The following is a 23,211-nucleotide window of genomic DNA, read 5'->3' on the forward strand; positions in this document are numbered from 1 at the left end:
CACTTGAAAAACTTATTTAATAATTCTGAATTAATCTTTTCTTCATTTCTTTTTTTTAAATATAAGCTTCTGCCTATGCAATGATTTATGTCTTTTAGTTGCTATCAGTGAAATGTAAGCTTTCTATGAGTATTTGAATGTGTGTGGAATAACTTTCTTCTTCAAATGTTAAATCCATTTGTAGATTGTTTTATTGCAAAAAAAATATTATTGCTGAAAATATGTAGTTTAATTGGAAAAAAAAAATCTTTATTTTAGGGAATGAACACTCTGTGAGCTCAGTTGTTCTTGCAGCCCACCATTGTTATTGTCCACCTGACTCTGTTTCTTTTTGCAGGTCAAAGTTGCAATCCTAAAATATATCGAAACTCTTGCGCAACAGATGGACCCAGGAGATTTTGTAAATTCAAGTGAAACTAGGTTAGCAGTGTCTCGAATCATCACCTGGACCACAGAACCTAAAAGCTCAGATGTTAGAAAGGTATGTTTGTTAATGTGTCCTTAGAATTGCAAAACATTCCAGGTAATTAAGAATATTGAAGTAAAAATTTTAAATTAACATCTTGAGACTCTCCATTACAGTTGTGCTTTTATATATGTTAGTATGTTGAGATTCTGTTTCATAATTTATCATTCTTCATTGCAAGTATTGTCTAAAATTTCTTTAGTGGCCGTTTTTGGTACAGTTTTAATAGTACTTCAGCAACCACCCTCTCTGATACTAAATAGCACATTTGTAACAAGAGTGAGAGGTAAATGTGGTAGCAAACTCAGTCTAATCTCTGTTGGATTTTCTAGAGTCCCCTTTTTTTAACAACAGGTAGGTAGATAGCTGTTGTACCTTGCACAAAGAAAGTGCTTTGATAAGGTTATAGGCTTATTGTCATAGGCTTATTCTTGTAATGCTGCACTTCCAGTGCAGACCTCCCTTTTCCACATACTGATGTAAAGTGAAAATTAAGATTTGTGAGCTATATAGATACTGAATAACCACAAGAAATGTACTTGTGCTGTCTTTGGAAAGGGTTTCTAAACAGCACTTCAGTTTGTAGAAAACAAAAAAATCTTTTATATTTGCACTTTGATGGAATAGTTTTGTTGTTCTGATGGTTACAGGTCATGCTGTGTAGCTGCCATTTCCAGCATGTAAACACTCCTAAAATGTTGTACCTTTTATTGTTCCTGAGTGCAAGTGTTTATGACAAGGAGAGCTAACTCTTCTCTCTCTTTTTCTGTCTATTTCTGCAGTTCGAAAAGCAGCAACAATTAATTTGTTGTGATTTGTTTTGCTATTTTCAATTAAGTTTGAGTTTTGGCAGCTTCATCATTTCTGGAAAGAGTAACTTCCTTTGTTTAGGAGGGATGTAGGAAAGAATACTAGGAGCTATCTTACAAATTGTAATGTGAAGAAAACAAAAATAACTTAGAAGACTTCTTGGTATCTAGAATGTTTGTAATACATACTAAAAAAACACCAGAGAGTTTTTGTATTGGAAGTAATGGTTTAGTCATTCACTTCTTGTCTAACTTCATGAGTTTGAGAAAACAGTAATAGATTACATCCAGTGGATTTTCCTTGCCTGGGTATCATGTTCTAGTAACATATGAAAGATCATAGAACAGGAGGAGAATTGAAGCAGCACTATCTTCTAAATCTGTGAAGTTTTAGTACTGAGACACGTGGCAAGCTGTCTTATCTGATGGTTCATAACCCTAATAAGCATTTTTATGTCAATAAGTAACTGAATCATGCAGAGAATTACCAGTGAGTTTATTCATCTGGAACACCTTAATTATGTAAGTTTTCAGAATTTATTTTTCTTTCCATAACACAGCTCTTTGAGGTAACTAACGGCAAAGTTTTCCTTTAACAGTTGAAAATACAATTTTGCCAATAAGAAGTCAAAAGAGTTATTCTGATAGTATAAAATGTTTAATTCTCTTAACAGTCTTCTCAACCTATCATGGCATTCTTGATTTTATTGGGTGTAATAAGCTTTATAGAACTTGGTGTAATTTCTTTAAATTAAAAGCTTTTTCTAAGTAATTTCTGTGTAATTCATGGGTTTGGTTTTTTTCCTTAGCAAAAACAGTTCTAGTGCTAAATATTATGAAAAATCCTAGTTTATTCGTTTCACACTGGGCACTCTTAGTGTAGTTCAGTGTCATGGGACTTCTTTCTGGAAAGTAAAATTCTGTTTCAAAACCTAGATTTTTTTTTCTAACATTAGAATGCTTCTGAAAGAAGTTTGAATCTATTCTTAGAAAATTTCTAAGAAGAAAGCCAAACCAAAGTAATATTTCTAATCCTTATTTCACTCTTTTAAAGATTATCTCTACGTGAGTGAATTTAAATCTCAGCAGAGACCTTATGCTGGGGAGAACAAAAACCTCTAAATACTCTAAAATGCAGGATTTCTTGGGTAAGGAAGAAAGAGAGAAAATAGGTAATTGCATTGAAAACCTCCTGCAAGTCAGTATCAGTTTTGATACTATAGACAGAGCTTCGTTTTGGGCAGACTTGATGGTATCAGTTTCTGTCCTGATACAATCCTGGACTGGATATTGTGTTCTCTTAATAGCAGCTTAAATAGACACAGTATTAAGGAGTGGAGATTGGCTAACCAGACAGAAAAAAAGAAGGTGGTGATTTCCAAACCTCTGCTCAGCTGCTAAATTTGTCTTGGTTTTGCTTTGTATTAATTTTGATTAAAAGACTGACCATCAGAAATGACAAGGACAAGAGAAACATCAGACAGATTGCAGAGGACATTCCGGGTGATCATTGAAGGGAAGGCTATCAAAGGGACAAGGAAATAAATTTAAAGTTAAAGAAAACAACCAGTCACGAGTACTCAAAGATAATTTGTGGCAATCTGACATGCTAGGATTTTTGTTGTTTAACTTAATACTGAGATGTGTGCAGGTATGTGTGCTCATACCTTGGCTCTCCACTTTTAATTAAAAAATGCTACAGTTCATTGCTCTGGAAGCAAAAGGAGGGAAATAAATGTCTGAAAGAATTTTCTAAACTACTTGCTTGGAGTGTATTGGTGGTTAAGCAAGCTGCCTGTCATTCTGTCTGGCATGAGGCACTGGTTCTCTCCAGTGCGTGGCAGACCTTGAGAGTGAGCTGTATAAACTCAGTTGGTTAATCTTACAACCACACACAGTTGGTTAATCTTACAACCACAGTCTTCTGCTACAAAGAAGGCATTCTGGAGAACTTCCTCCAGATCTCATTTGCACTTGTTAGTTTAGTGACTATGTTGACAGGTTTGTTATACTATCCAGTGAATCTTCATCAAACTGTACAAACATTACTTAATTCTTTCAATCAACAGTTCCTGTACTAGGGGGAATCCAACTGTTGTGTAATTTACAGTGTTGCTTTGTCAGTAGAGAGCGCTGATTTTTTTATTCAGGTTAAAAAAAACCCCAGCATGTGTAAAACATGCTGTAAGATGAATGTGATAGTAAAGATGAACTGATTAAATTGAGAGTATGGGAGGTGACATCCAGTACAAACTACTCCACAGTTTTCATTTTCAGAATTTATAGTCAGCTAAATTCCATTGCCCATTATGGTTGCCTACCTTTTAGAAAGGTTAAAGGAAGCAGAGGCAAGGTTAACTAACTAGCTTGGCTGTAGGGTAAGTTATGAGGAGTATCAAGTTCTGTGATCACTACTGTCTCATTCCACAGTAGGGTATCTTGTTTGGTTGAGTTTGTTTTAATTTCTACAGTGCTAACCTGTGTGTTACCATCTGTAATTTTTTACCACTTGCAGAACTCAGTAGAAAGGATCACATGCTTGCTCCTGCCTGGAGTGTTTCATTTCTCTCTCTAAATTTATTCAACTTCCCAAACTCTGAAAGCCATTTTTCAAATTCCTTCATTATTTTTTTTCAGTAAGGATGTGGGGCTAGGAGGCTTGAAAAGCACTTTTCTGAAAGAGTGCTTGTTACAATGGTAGTTGTGTGCCTGAATTTATCAAAATCAGAACTTCCAACTTGCCAGCAAATATGAACTGCTTTTGTTCACATCTGTTAACATCTTCATTCAAGCTTGATCAAGACTTAAGTCACATTTTGTGATTACCACTCATTATGGCATCTTTTGCTGATAGTTACTTTGAAACTCTAATTAATGTCTTGAGTTTGTGTTTTCTTCTTGTAGGCTGCACAGTCAGTGCTGATTTCCCTTTTTGAACTCAACACTCCAGAGTTTACAATGCTGTTGGGTGCTTTACCAAAAACATTTCAGGATGGAGCCACAAAGCTTCTCCATAATCATCTCCGGAATACAGGCAACAGTGGTCAGGTATCCACTTCTGCTGCTCTTCTTTCTGAAGTTACTGTGTAAAAGCCTACTTAGTAGCTCTCTATGGGATGTCTTTTCCTTTTCCTCTGCAGTTACAGTTTCTACGTTGCTTCCAAGTGACTTAATAGATTTGGATGTGCTTCTTTAGAGTAGTCATCTTGTACTTTCTAAATTCAAAGTTACACACAATTGCAGTTACTAGTAATGGGTTAGACAATCCAGGAACTTAGTTGAAGCTCTTTAAATGTTTCTGGGTACCAGAAAAAAATAATAATAAATATAATAAGTTAAAAGGGAAACTTTTAGTCCTACTAAGTATCTTTTCTCACCTCTCCTCCTCCAGGGATCAATGGGAAGTCCTTTAACAAGACCTACTCCGCGCTCCCCAGCAAGTTGGTCAAGTCCTCTCACTTCCCCAACCAATACATCACAGAACACTTTGTCACCAAGGTAATGTAGACTGGTGGTGTTGAAATTCCACATCTGAGGCTGATAACACATTGTCCAAAATGTAACCCCAGCAATGAAAGCATGGGCAAAATTTTGCACAAAATGTGATGTGCTCAGAAATAATCCCTCTTCCTCCATAGAATGAAACTGCTCAGCCTCCCAGAAGGGTCTGACATGCTGGCCTGAGGTGGGAGAGGACTGTCCATCTTGGAATGCAAATGGATTAGCAAGAGAGCAAACTCAAGTGTGCTTCTCTAACAAGTGTTAAAATATGTCATCTCATGTCATGGTTTAATCCCAGTTAACAACTAAGCATCATACAGCCACTCAGTATCCCCATGGTGGGATATGGGGGACAGTCAGAATATAAAAGAGAAAAAGTTGAGATAAAGACAATTAATTAGGTAAAGCAAAAGCTACATGTGCAAGCAACAGACAGTGAATTTACTACTTTTTATGGGAGGGTCAGGTGTCCAGCTGTCCCCAGGAGAGCAGGACCCCATCACTTCTAGCAGTGACCTGGGAACTCAAGTGCAATGACTCTGAACATCCCTCCCTTGCTCCTTCCTTCACTGATATATGCTTAGATGGTGATGCCATACAATGTGGAGCATCCCTTTGGTCAGTGGTGTCAGCTGTCCCAGCCATGTCCCCTTCCAGCTCCTTGTGTACCCCGGGCTGCCAGGGCTGTGTGAGGAGCAGAATAGGCCTTGGCTCTGTGTAAGCGCTGCTCAGCTGGTGCTGGAACAGCCCTATGGTAACAACCCCATTTCCAGCACAGATCCAAAGCATAGTCCTTCAGCCAGCTACTGTGAGGAATGTTAAGTCTGTCCCAACCAAAAGCAGCACACTGGGTCATCAAACCAGATTTAAAACTGGGGAGACTAAAGTAATAGTTTACAAGTGTTTTTTATAGTAATGATGTTGTCAGCAAAGTTGACTCTAATTTTTTTTTTTACCAGTAAAGTTGCTGTTGAGTTTTATCAGTGCTCCTTGCTTTAGCAATTTTTTCAGAATAAGAGGATAGTGTAAAAATTCCAGTTGTTGCACATTCAGCACAGTAAAACAGAGCAAAAGAAGTTTTTTCTTCAGGCAGTTGCTGTTACCTAATGTAGCTTTTCCCTTACCTACTTTCAGTCTTTTTCTGTGTCGGTGGTAGTACACTTACAAAGGCATACCATAATACAATTTTGTATTGTGAAGAGACAACTTTCTTAATGTATTTCAAGAAAAGTAATAATTTTAGTACTATTTCCTGAGTCTCTGTAGTTGCCTGCTAATGTGAATTAAAAGGACAGATCACAAAATAATTCTGTCTTACTTCCTATGTCCTCCTCTGTGGCCCACAGTGCATTTGACTATGACACTGAAAACATGAATTCTGAAGATATTTACAGCTCTCTTCGTGGAGTCACTGAAGCCATTCAGAATTTCAGTTTTCGCAGTCAGGAAGATATGAACGAGCCTGTAAAACGAGATGCTAAAAAAGATGATGGTGACACGGTGAGAATTTAAACTCAGTCCATGTTGGTATCAGCAAACTAAGCTAGTGTCTGATTGATTGCAGATAAGAAAGCATCTGGTTCAGGAGGTTTATATTCTTAAATTGGGCATATCTCCTGAATTACTTAAGAGCTTTAGAAAAATGTGTTCCTAGTCTTGAGCTGCATTTTGAAAATGTAAATTCTGATTTTACATAGCAATGTCTGTGTCTTTAACATGTTAACAGTTTACAAATCAGTGATCTTGCAAAACAGCTGAAAGTATTTTTCTGAGATGTTTGTATCCTAATACATGTTTTTCTGAATGTTCTATTTTATTTTGTACACAACCTGTGGGATGTTAAGATGCACTATTTAAGACTCCTGTTTCTGTTAAACTTTGGCTGTAAGATTTGTTGAACTTGCCACATATATATATGCTTAAACACATTTTTAATCACTTTGCAGCAGACTTGTAAGATAAAATACAACTATTTTTGGTTTATGATTTTTTTGGACAACATACACCTTTTTTCTGGGGTTGTTTTTTTTTGTTTGGTTGGTTGGTTTTTGTTTTGGTTGTTTTTTTTAAGGAAAGCAGCGTTTAGGGAACTAAGACTTCTTATTTGAAGGCTAGTTTGAAAATTCTAAGCATTTTGAAATTTGTGAGTTTTTGCTATATAAATGAATTAGTGCTGTAGTTAATGGAAAGATGTGAGAGTGTTTCACATGCTCCTGTGACACTTGCTCTGGTGCAGATTTGCAGTGCTTCGGGAATGGTGGACATGCGAGCAGGAGGTGGTGTGAGTGATACGGGCCGGACAGCGCTGGATAACAAAACATCATTACTCAACACCATGCCTCCCCACTCCTCACCACGCTCACGAGAGTACAACCCATACAATTATTCTGATGGGATCAGTGCATTCAATAAATCTGCTTTGAAGGAAGCCATGTTTGATGATGATGCAGAGCAGTTTCCTGATGGTAAGATTCAGATGACATTCTGTGCTAGAAGAAAAATTATGAGATTTTCTATCTTGGAGTTCAGTTCCTGAAGTTTGTTAGGAAGATATGTATCACTTCTTTGAGAGGTTTTTACAAAAGCTGTATTTTAAATTAGTTTATTTATTAGTTACCTCTTTGAGTTACATTGTTGGATTAAGAGTAAAAATGAAGGAAATGCTGAACTATGTTGTGTACTTCTGGAAGCACCTCTTTTATCAGTATTGCCAGTATAAATTTACCTGTCAGATTGTTTTATGATTGAAATTTAAAGCAGGAGGGTGGAGAAAAGATTTACAGGAAGGAAATAAAACTGGATCAAACTGGTTTGGGAATTAGGTGAAAGATTAAGTATTTTGTTAGTAATATATTTATATTTGAAACATGGCATTGGCATTTTCTATTGACTAAACATTATTTTTAAATGAAACATAACAAACCAGCTTTTTGCCAGGAATGTGGTTCATCTAGCCCATGTAAATATAGGAACATGGGTTGCTGTTTTGTAGGCTTCCAGAGCTTCTTTATGATATTTCTCCATTTATCTTTAGGTAATTTTTTCTATCTCTATTTTAAGAAGGTTCCAAATTAGCACTACTATCATTATTTAAACAAATAGTCAGTGGTTCTCATAATCTGGTATTCACTGGTTCAGCTATAGATTAAGCTTTTAAGTAAATACTTTCTTAAAAACTAGGGACAAATCATCTCCCTTCTACCTGTTTTGCTTTTGTCATTCTGCAAAAGATGTGTTACAGAAACAGTTAAAAACCAGTTCTTTTTTGACATGGTGTTTTATCCACCTATTCTGTAAGTTGACTTTAAATTTGCATCAAATCAAAACCAAATCCAAGTATGGTGCATTTTTCTTTGGTTTTCTTATATATCATGAAGAAGCATATAGTGCACCCAGATACTATCTTCTGAAAAAGATGGAGGGAAAATCACAGTTTTACAAATCGTGTCATGTACATATTAATAGTTAAATAGCTTTGCCATCCACATACAGAGCCAGGTTACATTTGAGATTCTGTATTAAGGGACCTTGTTGTACATGGGAGAAGCCTTCTGCCTTCTGACAACTAATTTTTGGGTATTGCATTAAACCAGAAGCAGTCTGTGCTGTGCCAGCATGATCCAGTTTGTAACAACTCACAACTGGCTGGAGTGAAGCATCCCCATCCAGTATGAGTTTGTCCCAGTTGGAAGAGTAGTGCAATGCATTATTTAGGTCTGCTTTTTAATGGGTCTTGATGAAGTATTTGCTTTCATTCCTATGCTGTTCACCCATAGTATTTAGCTGTATCGTGTACATTCTGTCATTTGTGTGTTACTTTTAGAATTTCACTGGGATTATTTGCGAGAAGTCTGCAAGAGAAAAGATACACTTGGCAAAAAACCTTGTGCATACAACTCCTCTGTTGAGAGTTACACACTTTCCTCATAAACCTGAAGGGCTAATTTGACATTAGTTATTAGTTTTTGGAAACTCCACAGAATCGCTGCTTGTTCCTGCCACACAATTACTTTAGTACTGGGTTCCCAGCTATCCTGTCATGCATTACTGACAGAAAGATGTGGAAATACAAGGCTAGATGGGAAAACCTTAGCTGCTCATACAGTCCTGTCAACAGCACTGGGGCAGGAATGTGTATTTTACAGATGGTTTGTCTGGCAGTTGAAAATTTTCTGTGGAGGAGATGCCACAGTGTGCCTCACATGACTCACATTTGAGTGTTTTGCTTCTCTTATGTAAAAAGATCTTCAGAGTAACAACCTGAATCTTCCAACCACTCGCGCTTTGATTTTTTTCCCCAAGTGAAACACTCTTTATCTGAAGCATAGGGAAACAGTCCCTGTTTGAAAAACAGTGTTCTTCTCCAAAGAAGGTTATTTATTTCAGCTTACTTCCATGGCTTGCACTTTTCGAACATCTTCCTTTTTACCTCCCACTTTGTACATGGGCTTAGGGTTTCTGCTTCTGTGTCTCACCTTACACTTGGCATCTTTTTTCTTCCAGACCATTCCTTTGATTTAACATGACAATTTTCAGTTCTTACCCTGTTCTTCAGAACATTTATGATTGCTCCTTAAAGTGATGTCATCTGCAGATTTTTTAAGTTGGCTCCACATTTTTTTGATAGCTCTAACAAATGCATCCAACAGAGCCAGGCTCTGCACACATCTAAGCAAGGACATCACTCATATCCTCCTGGATTAATAGAAGGCCATTTATAATCCAGTCACCCTGCAAGTGATTCATCAAGTTTTGCACTTGCTTTGTTTGGTTTTTTTTGGCCATCATGTTTGCATAGCTTTTATATTAGGATGTTGTGAGTGGCAGTAGGAAAATCTTTCCTAAATTCAGGACATACCTACATGTTCCCTTTTAACCCCTACACTGTTTGTCCTGTCAAAAGGATATTTGATTGGTTTGAGAAGAGCTGTTCTTCATCAATTATTTATCTCTCTAATGCATATTTTAATTCATTCAAATGAAGGAACTATATCTGCTCCTCTTCATTTGTGTTTTCTTTCCTTTCTGAAAAATAAATTTTGAGAGTAGATTTTGAACGTGACTTCTTTTATGCTACTCCGTTCTTACCTAGAGAATGTTTGGAAATTAAATACTGGGTGCTAAGTCATACAAAGGAATAGAAAAGGCAAGCTGAAAAAGCACATCCCGCTTGGTTATCTTCATGTTTTTCAGTTATGTAGTCCATACATACTGAAGCTTTTTCCTCCCCTTACTCCTGCATGGACATGGCTCTTACCTTCCCCTCTCTTTAACCCTTCCATCCATCCATCTAAGATGACACTACAATGAAAATGCTTTATTTAAACAGATATAAGTAGTTTTGCAAATGAAGTGTCAATATGCATTCCCTGAAAATGGATTTGCTATGCTATAATTCTTACAGTTTGGTAGAACAAGTAGAAAAGTGCTGCCAGTAAAAGTAATGATCTTGCTTCCATAAAAATGACTGTCCATTCTACTCATCTGCTTTAAGTAATAACTGACCTAATGCAATTTCAGTGTGCCCTTTAGTCAAACATTATCATCCATTAATACAGAGGCAACAGAAGTGTTTGTGGTTTGATTTCAGGTGCTGGTGCTCCTGTTTATTCATGCAAAACAGAATGCAAATAGGATTGTGGGGTTCAAAACCAGCATGATTTTTACAGTAGCTGATGTGTGATATTAAGATATTTAATTCTGTGGTACTCAGCATTTACTGTTTTCTTTGTACAAATGCTTTGTACAGCATTTTCAAGTTCAAGGGCTGTGGTTTCTCAGTGTATGATATAATTAATTTGTCATGGAGGATGTTTTTCATGTGTCAGTTAATACATGCTGTCATTTCAGGAAAGGTGCAATGCATTTGCATTCTATGCCACAACTTCCAAATTTTCACCTTAGGAAAAGGCATATTTCTGTTAATTTATCCAAATGTTTCAGTGCAAAGATGGAAGCTATATGCTTACCTTTCTTAAAGGCTGAATAAAGATTCTCAAGTTGGTATTCAAGTTTTCATTAAGACCATATTTAAGTTTCTTGATCGTTTGCAGATCACTCTGTTTGCAGTCCAGTGTTTACAAATACAGGCTGTATTAATAATGTATTTTTCCATTATAATGGAATCCTCTCTAATAAAAGCTAAAATCCAGAGCCATCTCCAAATGAATTGGTTTTGGGATCTATGGGACTAGCCCTGCTTTGCCTTTATTTCAGCTCTTTTGTGCCAAGAACAATTGTTATACTTTTTTCTCCCCTGCTTGTTTTAGCAACCTAGCTATTGTGGAATCTTGACTTACAAAAATCTAAACAATTCTGTAATACTAACAGAGAAAATAATTTTTTTCATCTTGAATGGAAGAGTCATATGGGAAAGCTGGCCCTTCTTGTATAGATCAGATACAAAAGGATGCAGAGTACTTAGTGGGTACTGCAAGCCTAAAAACTCCTGCAGCAGCCTAGCCTGCAAGGGAGCTTTTGCTGTGTCATTGTAGGGATTTGGGAGCAATTGTTAGCTTGTTCAGCAGTGTTGGCTGCACTGAAAATGTAGTGGCCAAACTGCAATGCTTGCAGGCACATGTGGGGGAAAAAACAAAAGCATGCTCGAAAACAAGCAGGTCATTCTAGAATATATCCTTTAGTTGTACAACAGACACTGTTGTTATTATCTGCAGTAACTGTGTTTGTGCATTCCTTTTTGACAGAGCCTCCCATGGACCATTCTGATCTGGTTGCAGAGCTACTGAAAGAGTTATCAAACCACAATGAGAGAGTTGAAGAAAGAAAGGCTGCCCTGTATGAGCTCATGAAGTTAACTCAGGAAGAGTCTTTTGGTGTTTGGGATGAGCACTTCAAAACAATACTTCTGCTGCTGCTTGAAACACTTGGAGATAAAGAGGTAAATTCAGAAACATCCAGTTAAGAATGTTAACATGTACATGTTAACAGAGTACATGGCTTACTTACCTTTGACATTTGTATGAATTGTAGAAAGGGCACAAGTTCCAGTTAGTGGTGGAAAAATAAAAAAATGTGAAAATACAAAAATGCCATGAAGTCCAATTCCTCTGATGGTGAAAAGGGTATCAGTGATACTTACTTTCTCCAGGATTTCTATTTGTGGAATCTGACATATTAGATTGAATAAAACATTTTTGCACTGAGGTTCAAAGCTTTTCTCTTTATAGCCCCTGAAGGAATCTTGAATATCAAAACATCATGTGTGGCAAAGCATTTAAATATTTGTTTCTAAAATACAGTAATACTCATTATGAAGGGACTGAGTTCTTTCTATATAATAGAAATGTAGAGAACTGTGTAATGTAGAGAACTAGTTCTCTAGAAAGGCCATGTTTCTGAAATTGCTCAGGATCAAAAAGACACTAGTAATTGTGTTTGATTTTTAAAATAATTGTATAAAGAAAAAGTAACAAATGTATTTGCATGATGGTTTTATCAGCCCTTGTGTTTGCAACTTCTGGGTAGCATGGATACATCAAAATAAATTTAGTAATATGTTTATGATCTGTCACCTACATTTTCTGCAAAACAAAAAAGAGATTGAAGAGATTCTTTCCTACTTTTATTTGTTAACACTAGATTGAGCCTGTATATGTGTGCAAAACATAGTCAGATATTTTTTCCATTATTAAAGACTTTTCCAGCAGCTGAACAAATGTGAAAAGCATATGCCTGGGTAAAGATGCATAACTTATTTATTTTAATATTGAATCTTTAGCATGCAATTAGAGCTTTGGCACTGAAAGTTCTAAGAGAAATACTAAGGAACCAGCCAGCAAGGTTTAAGAATTATGCAGAGCTCACAATCATGAAGACCTTAGAAGCACATAAGGATCCTCATAAGGAGGTCAGTAATCAGTTATTTTATTTGTTTAAGGTTATATTATTATAAAATTATTACAAAATGAAAGAGCTGTCCAGAAAATGTGAAATAATAATTTCTTACTGAGGAAGTAATTTTTTTTAATAATGAGCATATTATTATATGTTTAATAACAGTGATGTTATTAGTAAACATGGGTTTGCAAGAAAAAAACCCCTGCAGTTCTAAAAGGTTCTGAATGGTTAATATCATCCCTAATAACAACTGCCTTGGGTGCCGTCCCACAGGACCATGTAACCAACAGCGTGTCACCATGGCTCTTCAAGGAAAAACTGAAAGGTGCTTTTTCCTTGTTTGGCATCTTAAGCCAAATATAAGTGTCCTAGAGATGTAAAACAAGCTTTTGGATTGAAATGAGATTTATGGTTGAGATGAGGCTAAACAAGACAAGGAATTGTCACCCCTTTCCATTCTGCTCCATTTGAGAGCATGGCTTTGAGTGGTGTTAAGGGAAAATGCAAAGGAATATGTCAGTAGGGGAGGTGCTTGTGCCAGGAATAGTGAGGGGATTCAGGAGAAGAGTAAATGTAACCTTGCTCAGAGTTATTTGTGATGCCTGCATACACAATAAAGGACAATGCATGTAAATACAGGAAACACAGATACAACAACAAACCCAGTATTCAGCTTCTGACATCAGTGTCACTGATGCTGTGGGAAGAATCCATGTTTATACTAAATGAGCCCATCTTCCCCATGCAAGGGCACTTTGTGGAATTTACTGTGGAGTTTCAAGCTTTGAAGTCAACTGCAATTCCTCCCATCCCATGACTTTATCACTCATTTGATACTAATTTCTCTTTTCCCTCTGCTCTCTGGATTTGTTTCATACACTGCATTTATTACAGTGTCATTTCCCCATTGTTTCTTCTCCGTTCCTGTGCTTTTTTCCCCTCTCATCATTTTGTGTGTTAGGAGTGAGAGAGTAAAGGATGGAGAGAAAATCTTGAAAGTTTTTGTACACCACTGTGTACCACTCATTCTGTACAGTGGTTCCCCATGTTAGAGGGCAGATGCCACCACAGCACCAATGTGCAGATCAGATGTTAATTTTCTCTGTGGTGCCCTTACTGTGTTTTGAGCTTGTGTAGCTGGTGAAGTCCTACCTTCTTATTCTTGTTCTGCATATTCTTCAGGGTTAAAGTACTCCTTTGTCATAGTTTCTTTCAAAATCATAGGGGAAGAACAGCATCTCTATTGGCTTCTACAATTAGCAATCTAGGCATGTCACTAAACACACTTTTGAAATGAATGTGAAAGCATGTTTTATCAGTGATCTCTGACCCAACAAGCAATAACAAATGACAACACAAGAAATTACAGGTTTACAAAGGTGGTGATACTTTATTATGTAGTTGGAGGGTACGCAGAAATTTTAGATCCTATTAAACAAGCAGGTTTGAAAAACTGGTATGTGTATTGCCAAGGGCATAGTAGCACAGAATATTGGGAAGCATTGTGGTTTTACAAAATAATGTCCAAAGACTGGACTCTCTACATATTTCTACAATACTGCAGAGGACTTGATAGAAAAATTTTATGCTCAAGACCATTACTGTCAGAAAACAGACCACAGAGTAAGAGTCTTATACAAATCACTTTTCTGTCTTTATCTTTCAATAGGTGGTGAGATCTGCTGAAGAAGCTGCTTCCATGCTGGCCACTTCCATTAGCCCAGATCAGTGCATCAAAGTTCTCTGTCCAATTATCCAAACTGCAGATTACCCCATTAATCTGGCTGCAATCAAAATGCAGACAAAAGTTATAGAAAGAGTATCTAAAGAAACCCTTACTCAGCTTTTACCAGAGATTGTGCCAGGTCTAATACAGGTAAGGAAAGAAGAAGCAGCAAAACGGACTAATAAAAAGAAACTGTATACATAGGAGTTGCAAAGACTTTTAAAAAATAGTACCACTTGGTTCTTATGAAGGATTTCACTTGTCTGATAGTTGATGGCTGCCTTGACCCAAAATATTTTCAATAGTGGTGTCATGGTTTGAGCTTGGCACAGAGCTAGTGTTTCTATGAAAATGCTTCACTCTGGTGTCTGCTGTCTTACACTATCTAACAAAGTGCGATAAGCATAGGTTAGATGGGGCTGTTGAAGGGTGAGTGGGTCTTGCTGACTACTCTTTGGCTTTTTAGTTTTCGGATCATTTTATGGATGGGGATCACAGCATCTCGATTCGTTCGGTACTGTCGGCGGTGCACTGTTGAGGTGGCAATTGGCACTCGTTGCTCTTCTACTTTCAGGAGACTTACTGCAGATGGGCTGTCTGACAGTCTAGGCAAGCTGTTCAACTGCTTGACACTTTCTGTCTCTACAGCAGCTATTTTAAATGCTCATCTGAGTCTCTTTGGGTCTTTGAAATACTCACTTCGAAGGTAGTCTATGTTCAAAATACATGGGGCTTCTGGGCTAGTCACAATAGAGTGTTTCTTCTACTCATTTTCAGTCAGGCTCACTTCAGCTTCTACTAGAGTAAAATCTTGTGATCTTCTTGTTACACTAGCAATAGAAACAGACTCTGTCTCCACATGTCTTGATGGGATTAATGTACATTGTGCACCAGTGTCAACTAAAGCTTTGTATTCTTGTGGTTCATATGTGCTAGGCCAACGAATCTACACAGTCTAAAAAACACGGTTTTCTCCAGCTTCTACGTGGCTAGAGGCAGGGCCCCTCTAAGCCTGGTTATCTTTCTTTCTTTGGGCATATGTCTTGGAGGTTCTTTTAAGGGGATCAAAAATATTGTCATTATCATCATATGTGACAGTTCGGTTACTGGCTACTGGAGCTGTTTCCTTTTTGGAACTTCTTCTCTGAATCTTCAGTTGTCTCACCTGTTGTGTCAGAGCAGAGGTAGGTTGTCTATGCTATTTCTTCATGTCTTCTCTACAATCACGCAAATAGAACTACAGCTCAGCTCGTGGGATGTACTTTCTCTCGCTGTCTGGGGAACGTCTGCGTTGGGTACTAGAACTTCTGATCTGTATTGCTGAGATTTGGAGAAAGCTCTCTTTAATCTCTTCTCTCAGTTTCTTGTGACTCTCTTCTATCTTGTCTTCTAATTTTTGAAGACGTGTTTCTACTGCTGCGATTCTGGCATGTGTTGGGCCATGTACAGCATCTGCATATGCTCGGAGCTTCTTTGCTATGTCAAGCACAGTCTCACTCCTCTCATCCCTCTTCATGATGGTTAAGGCAGAGGCATATTCTTGTGGCTTGAGTCGTACGAGTTTTCGCTACATCACAGACGTGCATGGTACTAAGTCTGGGTTCTTAGTTGTTACATCATCTGAGAAGATAATTTCAACTACGGCTATTTCTCTCAGGCGTTGGATTTCTTGCTCTATTGTCTTCTACTGAGTCTGCTGCATATAGAGATCGTTTGCACACAGGTATTTTTCTGCTACACTTCTTAGGACTCGTTCTCAGAGGCTTTGAGAGTTAGCTCTTCTCATTATTCTTTGGTTTATGACAGTATCTTGTGACAGGGATCTCAAATGCTTGGCTTCAGTGTCATCTAAAATTGTAGCTTCGCCTGCAGCATCTCAGAGACGGACTAGCTAACTAATTATGGATTCATCAGACTTTCGAGTGTAGTCTTTCTTTAGGCCACGAAGGTCTTTCAGGGAATAAGACTCAATATTTGCGTCTGATCTTGCACCTGCTGCTTTGACTCTTGATTTTACGTCAGGAGGCATTGAGGTTCCCTCTCTTGTATCATTACTATCATCATCATTATCATCTACTGGTCGATCAGTTTTTTCTGTGCGTTTCTCACTTCTAGTACTGGTAGCAACAGTTATGGGTTTAGATGCTGGCTTAGGCTCACTGTTTGGTTTAGCTGCTGGTTCTGAGCCTGGGCTGTTGGCTACAGCTTGAGTGACTGGGATAGCTGATTTATCTCTCTGCCCCCTTGCCTCTGTCTGTCTTGGGAGATGATACTCTCACACATGCTGCTGCTGCGGCCGGCCGGGCTCTCTCTCTCTCCCCCCTTTCTCCTCCTGGCGGGCTGCCATCACATTCGGTGCCGCCGGCTCTCTCTCTCTCGGGGGGGGGGGGGGGGGGGGGGGGGAAAGGGGCTGGCTGCCCGATATCTCGATGTCTCTTGGGGCTCCGCCACCCTTCCATCCTCGAAGCCCCCTCTGTCCAGGCCCTGGCCCCAGGCCTCACCGCATGGCTGTCCCCTCCCCCGCCCAGCAGCAGCGGGCCGGGCGGGGGAGAGAGATCTGACCTCCTCGCCCGACGAGTCCCAAAGAGGAAATGCCAGGGCAGTGCCCTGCTTTTAACCCCTGTGTATTCTCGGAGGTGTGTCCAAACCCCACTGGCTACACCAGGTGTCAGTATGAAACTCAAAACCTTCATTGGTTTGACTACAGCTTCCCAGAATTCCCAACTCCTTCCGGGTCAAACCATGACAAGTGGGAACAATCTCTTTGATTAGCAGGGAGCTAAATTATAACCATGATTAGGACTCAGGAAATCTTATTAGGATATAAAGTTCTGGTTATAGGTAAGCTTGCTAGATACTTCCAGTTCTAAGATAGTTCTTTGTTGTTTGTACCTTTTTCCAAGTTAGATAAATTGTCTATGTTTTATTTGTGTATAATTGTAGGGTTTCATCAGCAGGAGCTTTTGGGAGGCAAGAGGAAAGAAGCAATTTTATAAAGTTAAATAAAATTAGAAGAATATCCAAGTTTTCTCTTCCTTTGTCTTTAAGGACATTTTTATATACATGGAATTTTTACCACCTTTTTATCATGTCAAGAGTTAAAATACATTAATTTCCTTCATGGATCAAGACTCTTTAGAGTTGGCAGCTGCAATCTGCAGATTTCTGTCTTTAATGAGTGCGATCCAGTCACACATCTGCAGGAAAATAGAGTCAGAGAAGGGGCCCTCTGGGAAGGGAGTCTGAGTGAGACAGCCAGGCATGGAGTGATAGAAAAATGGCAAAAAAACCAAAAGTCATGGAAGAATGAGATGGGGGTTAACAAAAGTGTAGCTGTTAAGAGAGTTCTTCATTCAGAGCCAGGAAGCTCTAAATTGGGAGTGCTCTTTTGCTTTAAAACCTGTATAATCTAGAAAGGTTCTCTTATGTGCTCACCTGTTGCATGGCAGCAGCTCTGTTTTCAGTGTAACTTATGAACAGGACTGTGTGGGTTTTAAATTCACCTTAGAAAATGATTATCAATGGTTATTAATATGCAGCCTGCTTTTTAACTGCATGCTCTCTATTTGTGTGTTTGGTTTTTTGTTGGAATGCTTCGTTGGGTTGCACTGGCTTTAATTTCCCATAGATTTCAATGTATTTATTGTAGTAAATAGCTTTCTGGGGATTTTAATCATTAACTGATAAGGTATTAAGGTTAATTTTATTGCTTTCTAGGGTTATGATAACTCAGAGAGCAGCGTTCGTAAGGCATGCGTTTTCTGCCTTGTAGCCATTCATGCAGTAATTGGTGATGAACTAAAACCACATCTCAGTCAACTCACTGGCAGTAAAGTAAGTAGAAGATATGGGTCAAAGAAATCTTGGCTCATAATTGCATCGATGAGTTTGCATTTTGGTTGCCATTGCCAGAAGATGTCAAAGAAGTGTATAGAAGTTGAAAGAGACTATCAGTTGTATTAATACAGCTTTGCCGTAGTACAGCTTTTTAATGCAGTCAGTTTCTTGTATGCTGGTAGCAGTGGTAATGGCTGTATTCAGCAGGCTTTTCCTATCAGTGTTTCTTTTCTTTGTTTTCATGCAAGTTCAGATTGAAAAACAAGGAACATAGCAGTTCCATTTATTCTTCCTCCTTGTTATTTTGCTTTCACCAGTCTTTTCATTACCTCTAATTTGAAATAATAAGAACCAGTCTCTGGTCCTTTTTGTTTCAGGATATTTATGACTTCATTGACCTCTTTTTCATGCAGTTTTTTGCATCTAAACAACTATATGTTAGTTGTGAATCTCTTTGTCCTTGGGAGTAAAACAGGACAATTAATTTTGTGTGTCTGTGAATAAAACAGTTCAATCTTTAAAACAGTCTCTGGCAGTGATCATATTTAAAGTGACTCTAGACAATAGTGGAAGTTTTAGTACATACCAGCATTAGCATTTCTGACTAGAGGCTTAAACCTCAGCAGTTACTTAAAAGATAAAGGAACCCAAACCACTACCATATTTAGAAAAGCATTATAATTGGAGGAAAATATTCCATCTGTCTTAATCTAGCTACCTGATATAATATTCTTTATATCCTTAGAGAAGCTTGAGCAGTTTCCTTGTGTCAAATTTTACTTGTGATTGGTGTTTTCATTGTCATATATATTAATTTTGAGTTCCTATGTACAGTACAATTTTGCTTTTAGGGAAAAGAAAAAGGATTAATGTCTTATTTTGTTGTACCATTCCTGTAGTCAGTCTGTACAGCTTGCAAATACTAAACAGCATTAATTTCTGGCTTAAATTTGCAGATGAAATTATTGAACCTTTACATCAAACGTGCACAAACAGGCTCTGGAGCAGGGGATACAGCAGCAGATATGTCTGGACAAAGCTAATGAAGCTGACAAGAGTTAACCAGGTCTCCTAAAGCAAGGGCAAGGCCCTCTTCAGTGAAAGGAAAATCTTTACATGCAACTTCTGGAACTTTTTTCTTGTTTTGTTTTTTTTTCCCCCCCTGTTCTTTTGTTATTTTTCTTTTGTTTGGGGTTTTGGTTTTTTTTTTTCCTTTAACCAATGGCTGTCCTCAGCCTGCATGAGACTGTTGCAATAGAATTATTCCAAATCTAAGGAAAAACAGTATTAACATCAGTTGATCAAAGCAGAATAAAAATTTTAAATAATCTTATCCATCAGTTACCCTGTTCATAATCCTCTGTGTCTTCCCATTAACTTTTGCCAGTGTTACTGTATTAAAAAAAAAGATTTTTTAATGCTAATTAAAAAGGTATGCTTTAAGCTTCAGAAGTTAAAATATAAATTCTGTTGCTTTTCTTCAGCTGCAGATAACATTACTTTTTTATTGCTATTTTGTTTGAGCATCATGTCCTTTGCTAGAAACAAGAAGTGATGTGAAACAAGGCTGAACTAGTCTGAACTGCAGTGAGACTCGTTCACTGTGTTGGTGGTTCATCATCTTATTTACAGCTTGTTTGGGATATTCTGGAGATTGAGAAATATGCCTATAAAAAGAAAGCTGGATCGATCCAGTCCTGTCACAGTGATATTGTTCATTGGTTGTATGTTTGTTGCATAAATAAGAATTTGGTGTGCGCAGCAGAGGACTGGTACAACCAGTACCTCTTAATGTGGGAGCCAGCCCTGCCAGGGCAGCACTGCACTGCCGAGCTGCTGGCAGTGTGGCAGCCTGCTGGTGAGCAGCAGAGTTCATGGTCACTTGATGGACGTGAACCATCCTTGTCACCTTTCGTTCTTCAAGCAGGATGCTTCAGAATGGAGTGCTCTGCCCAAGCATGCTCAGTATGTATTTATCTTTATCACTAGAATGTTTCCTCTCAACCTAATTGCTGGAACAAGTAGTCTTGTATTGTAACTCACATGGGATCTTATGACAACAGTGCAGAAAACTATTTATTCCTTACCTTCTGAAAAGCACCGAGATTTTTCTGCATTGAATTTAAATGGGGGGAAGGGGGAATAGTCACAAACGCTATGGATCTCGCCACCTTTTAATTTAAAGAAAAATATATATTTTGGATGAGTAGGAAAAGCTGCACCAAATTATTTGCATGGTTTTCTTGAATAGCATCCTCAAGACCCATCTGGATTAAGGTGTGGAAATGTTTCAAGGGTTTGTTTTTCCATTTTTGAAAAAGAGTTAGTATATTGTGAATAATGGTTCTTTGTATTTATGAAGTTGATAATGGAAAGAGAACAAAGATAAGTAAATGTGTCCCTAAATGTTGTCTTTTCCTTTTTTTTCCCTTTTTTTATCCTTTTTTTCTTTTATATAAGCAGCAAGCTAATTAAGTGAGAAATGGGATGAAACAGTGCCCTTCCCAGGAACAGTGAAACTTTTTTTTCCTGGCATTATTTTTCCCTTTGACTGTGATTTTGTCTAGTTGATGGAAGTGTATCCTGATAAGAGAGAAAATAGTGGTGCCAAGGATGATGATCTATGCTAGGCTAAAATTCTCTCTACCTCTTCAGGGTGACTAATTTTGACTGAGCTGCTGCATATAGCACCCAGTAGAAGAACTATCTAGAGAAAAATCTTTATTTTTTTTTTCCAAATTATCACTTAATGTGTATTCAGAACTCTATTCTTCAACATTGCAGCCAAATATCATAAGAAACTACTTACATACTTTACCTGCTAGGAACCCTGAAAAACAAAACTGAATAAAAAAATAAGTCAGATGCTTGTAGTTAACATGAAAGGTTGTTTCTACTTTAGTTTGAAGTGAATGCAATAGAAAGAGCTAAGATGTGGTTATTAAAGAAACAATGCCATTACAGAGATTTATTTGGAGGAAAAGTTGTAGAAATATATGTAAAGACTTAAATCCAAGACTGTCATAACTCGTTGCTAGCCCTTTTTAGCAGCTACATGAAGAAAATAGTATCTCCTCCTTCTTTCCTTTGTTACGTGTAACATCCTTGTTGTTTTCTACTGTTTAATTACATTGTGTATTTATAGTTCTATGCTTACCATTGTGCATATACTGGCAATAAAATGTACATAACATTACTTAAAAGATTAGCAATGTATACATTCTGGTTTTTCTGTTTTATTTGATCACATGCTATAAGAAAAATTATAAATGTGATTCATACAGCATTGGTTAAAAAGATTTATCTTCATGTTTTGTGCATCCAAATGATGTTTCTTTATATAGTTTTGTTACTAAATCTGACTTGGCATTTGAGAACATGCTGTGAATATAGGTATATTAGACAATTTTTTAAAAAATTGAATAGAATCTTTATCAACACAGTTTCCTTGATCTAGGCAGATTTTTTTTGCTTATTATTTCATTTATTTGTATATGATACATCATTTACATTTTATTTTTTTAATATTTAAAAATATTTTTCAGTCTGCAGTCTTGTAGGTTTTACATTTTAATGATACAAAAAGTCACATCAAAAAATTGCACGAATTCTAAGCTTAATAGCCCTGTATGTTATTCCTGCATTTTGTATAGGTAATATTTCTTTTCAGAGAACCATTGCAAGATGACTGTTACTTGTCATCTTTTTGAAGATGCTATTTCATACTGAAAATATAAGTTATTGAAACATACAGTATATATTCTGGATGAAACCTAGTTTTTTTATGTGTAAACAAAAGATATGCTTTTTATCCCCTATATGACAGAAAAATTTTGCTCCAGGTAGGGGGGAGGAAAATATTTACCCGAAGTTTGTCCATCAGTTTTGCTTTGAAGCAGTCTTTAAATGTTTTAAGTGAAGATATCCCATGTATTAAAAATCTCAATGCTATATATTTAAATGAATATTTTACTTATGATATGACTAGTTTTGTTTCCAGCAGAGATGGGGTTGCTATCTTTGTAAAAAAAAAAAATAGATAGAATCTATTTATATTATGTAAACCCATCAGAATGTAAGAATTTGGGAAGAAAATTATTTCCACAGCAGCCAGTTGATCAGATTCACTGCATTGCTTTTTACCTTCATTTCCTATATTACAAGTAGATATTAGCTCAGTTAAATTCAAGCAATGATTAGTCATGCCTTATGTTCCTGCTGGAGGTGGTTTCTCTAATGGATTCGCATAAAGATCTGGGAAAAAATAGGACAGTTATATGTTGCTGTTCTTTCAGACAGGGTTTCTATATGTTCCTTCTAATATCCTGTGAAGATAGGTCATTGCAGTCATTTGAGTATTGAAATGTAATTCTTAAAGGTTGGGTTTGGGCTTTAAAAAAGAGGAAGGAGAAGAAAAGCTACATGCAGAATCAGGATGGGAAATGAATATTGTGGATGTCTCAGACTTGGATGTCATTTGCTTTAAAGAATTTTGAGTAACACATTATGTTCAGATGAAGTCTTAGCAAGGAAGTTGGGATAATAAATGTAAATTGAAAGGAGAGCTGATCATGTAAATTTTCCTGAGTTGGCTTGCTTGTTTGTTTTTGAAGATAAAGGTTGGAACAGATTGAGTTGTGTTTATTATTTGCGGTCTGAGTCACAGAGCAAAAAGAACAAACATCTGGATCCTGAAACACTTACATTTTCTTAATGGTTTCTGTCCATGTTTAAACATTTAAGTCACAAACATACCCATGGAAAAGTTCTATTGAGAATGGAGGCCTAAACTGCTCACAAGTTTGAATTTTCAGCAAAGGAATTCAAATGCTGAATGTGGTATTGTCCCTTTGGAAACAATCATAAAAGAGAAAATAATTTTGGGAAATAAATCTGTTGAATTACACTACAGTTACTCCCTATGGGAGGCGAGTGAGAATGGTTCCACAGGCTGTGCTAACTTGCACTGCGTTAGGCTGGGACTTCACAAACACAGAGAAACAATAAACTTCAAT

General features: G+C 37.3%; 1 protein-coding gene across 27 annotated transcripts in view; it reads left to right on the forward strand.

Annotated features, from left to right (window-relative positions):
• Nucleotides 1-21,404, forward strand: part of CLASP2 (cytoplasmic linker associated protein 2) — a 148,582-nt gene extending 127,178 nt beyond the window's left edge. For all 27 annotated transcript variants that reach the window (XM_064704948.1, XM_064704952.1, XM_064704950.1 and 24 more), the window contains 10 exons: nucleotides 338-481; nucleotides 4,180-4,323; nucleotides 4,667-4,773; nucleotides 6,123-6,276; nucleotides 7,013-7,241; nucleotides 11,481-11,674; nucleotides 12,515-12,643; nucleotides 14,303-14,509; nucleotides 18,077-18,193; nucleotides 19,153-21,404. In XM_064704948.1, coding sequence (XP_064561018.1) covers nucleotides 338-481; nucleotides 4,180-4,323; nucleotides 4,667-4,773; nucleotides 6,123-6,276; nucleotides 7,013-7,241; nucleotides 11,481-11,674; nucleotides 12,515-12,643; nucleotides 14,303-14,509; nucleotides 18,077-18,193; nucleotides 19,153-19,239 — 1,512 coding nt within the window. In that variant the 3' untranslated portion in view covers nucleotides 19,240-21,404. The remainder of the gene's footprint in view (nucleotides 1-337; nucleotides 482-4,179; nucleotides 4,324-4,666; nucleotides 4,774-6,122; nucleotides 6,277-7,012; nucleotides 7,242-11,480; nucleotides 11,675-12,514; nucleotides 12,644-14,302; nucleotides 14,510-18,076; nucleotides 18,194-19,152) is intronic.
• Nucleotides 21,405-23,211: the final 1,807 nt, after the last annotated feature.

The sequence above is a fragment of the Zonotrichia leucophrys genome, chromosome 2 (assembly GCF_028769735.1).
Source record: "Zonotrichia leucophrys gambelii isolate GWCS_2022_RI chromosome 2, RI_Zleu_2.0, whole genome shotgun sequence".
NCBI lineage: Eukaryota > Metazoa > Chordata > Aves > Passeriformes > Passerellidae > Zonotrichia > Zonotrichia leucophrys.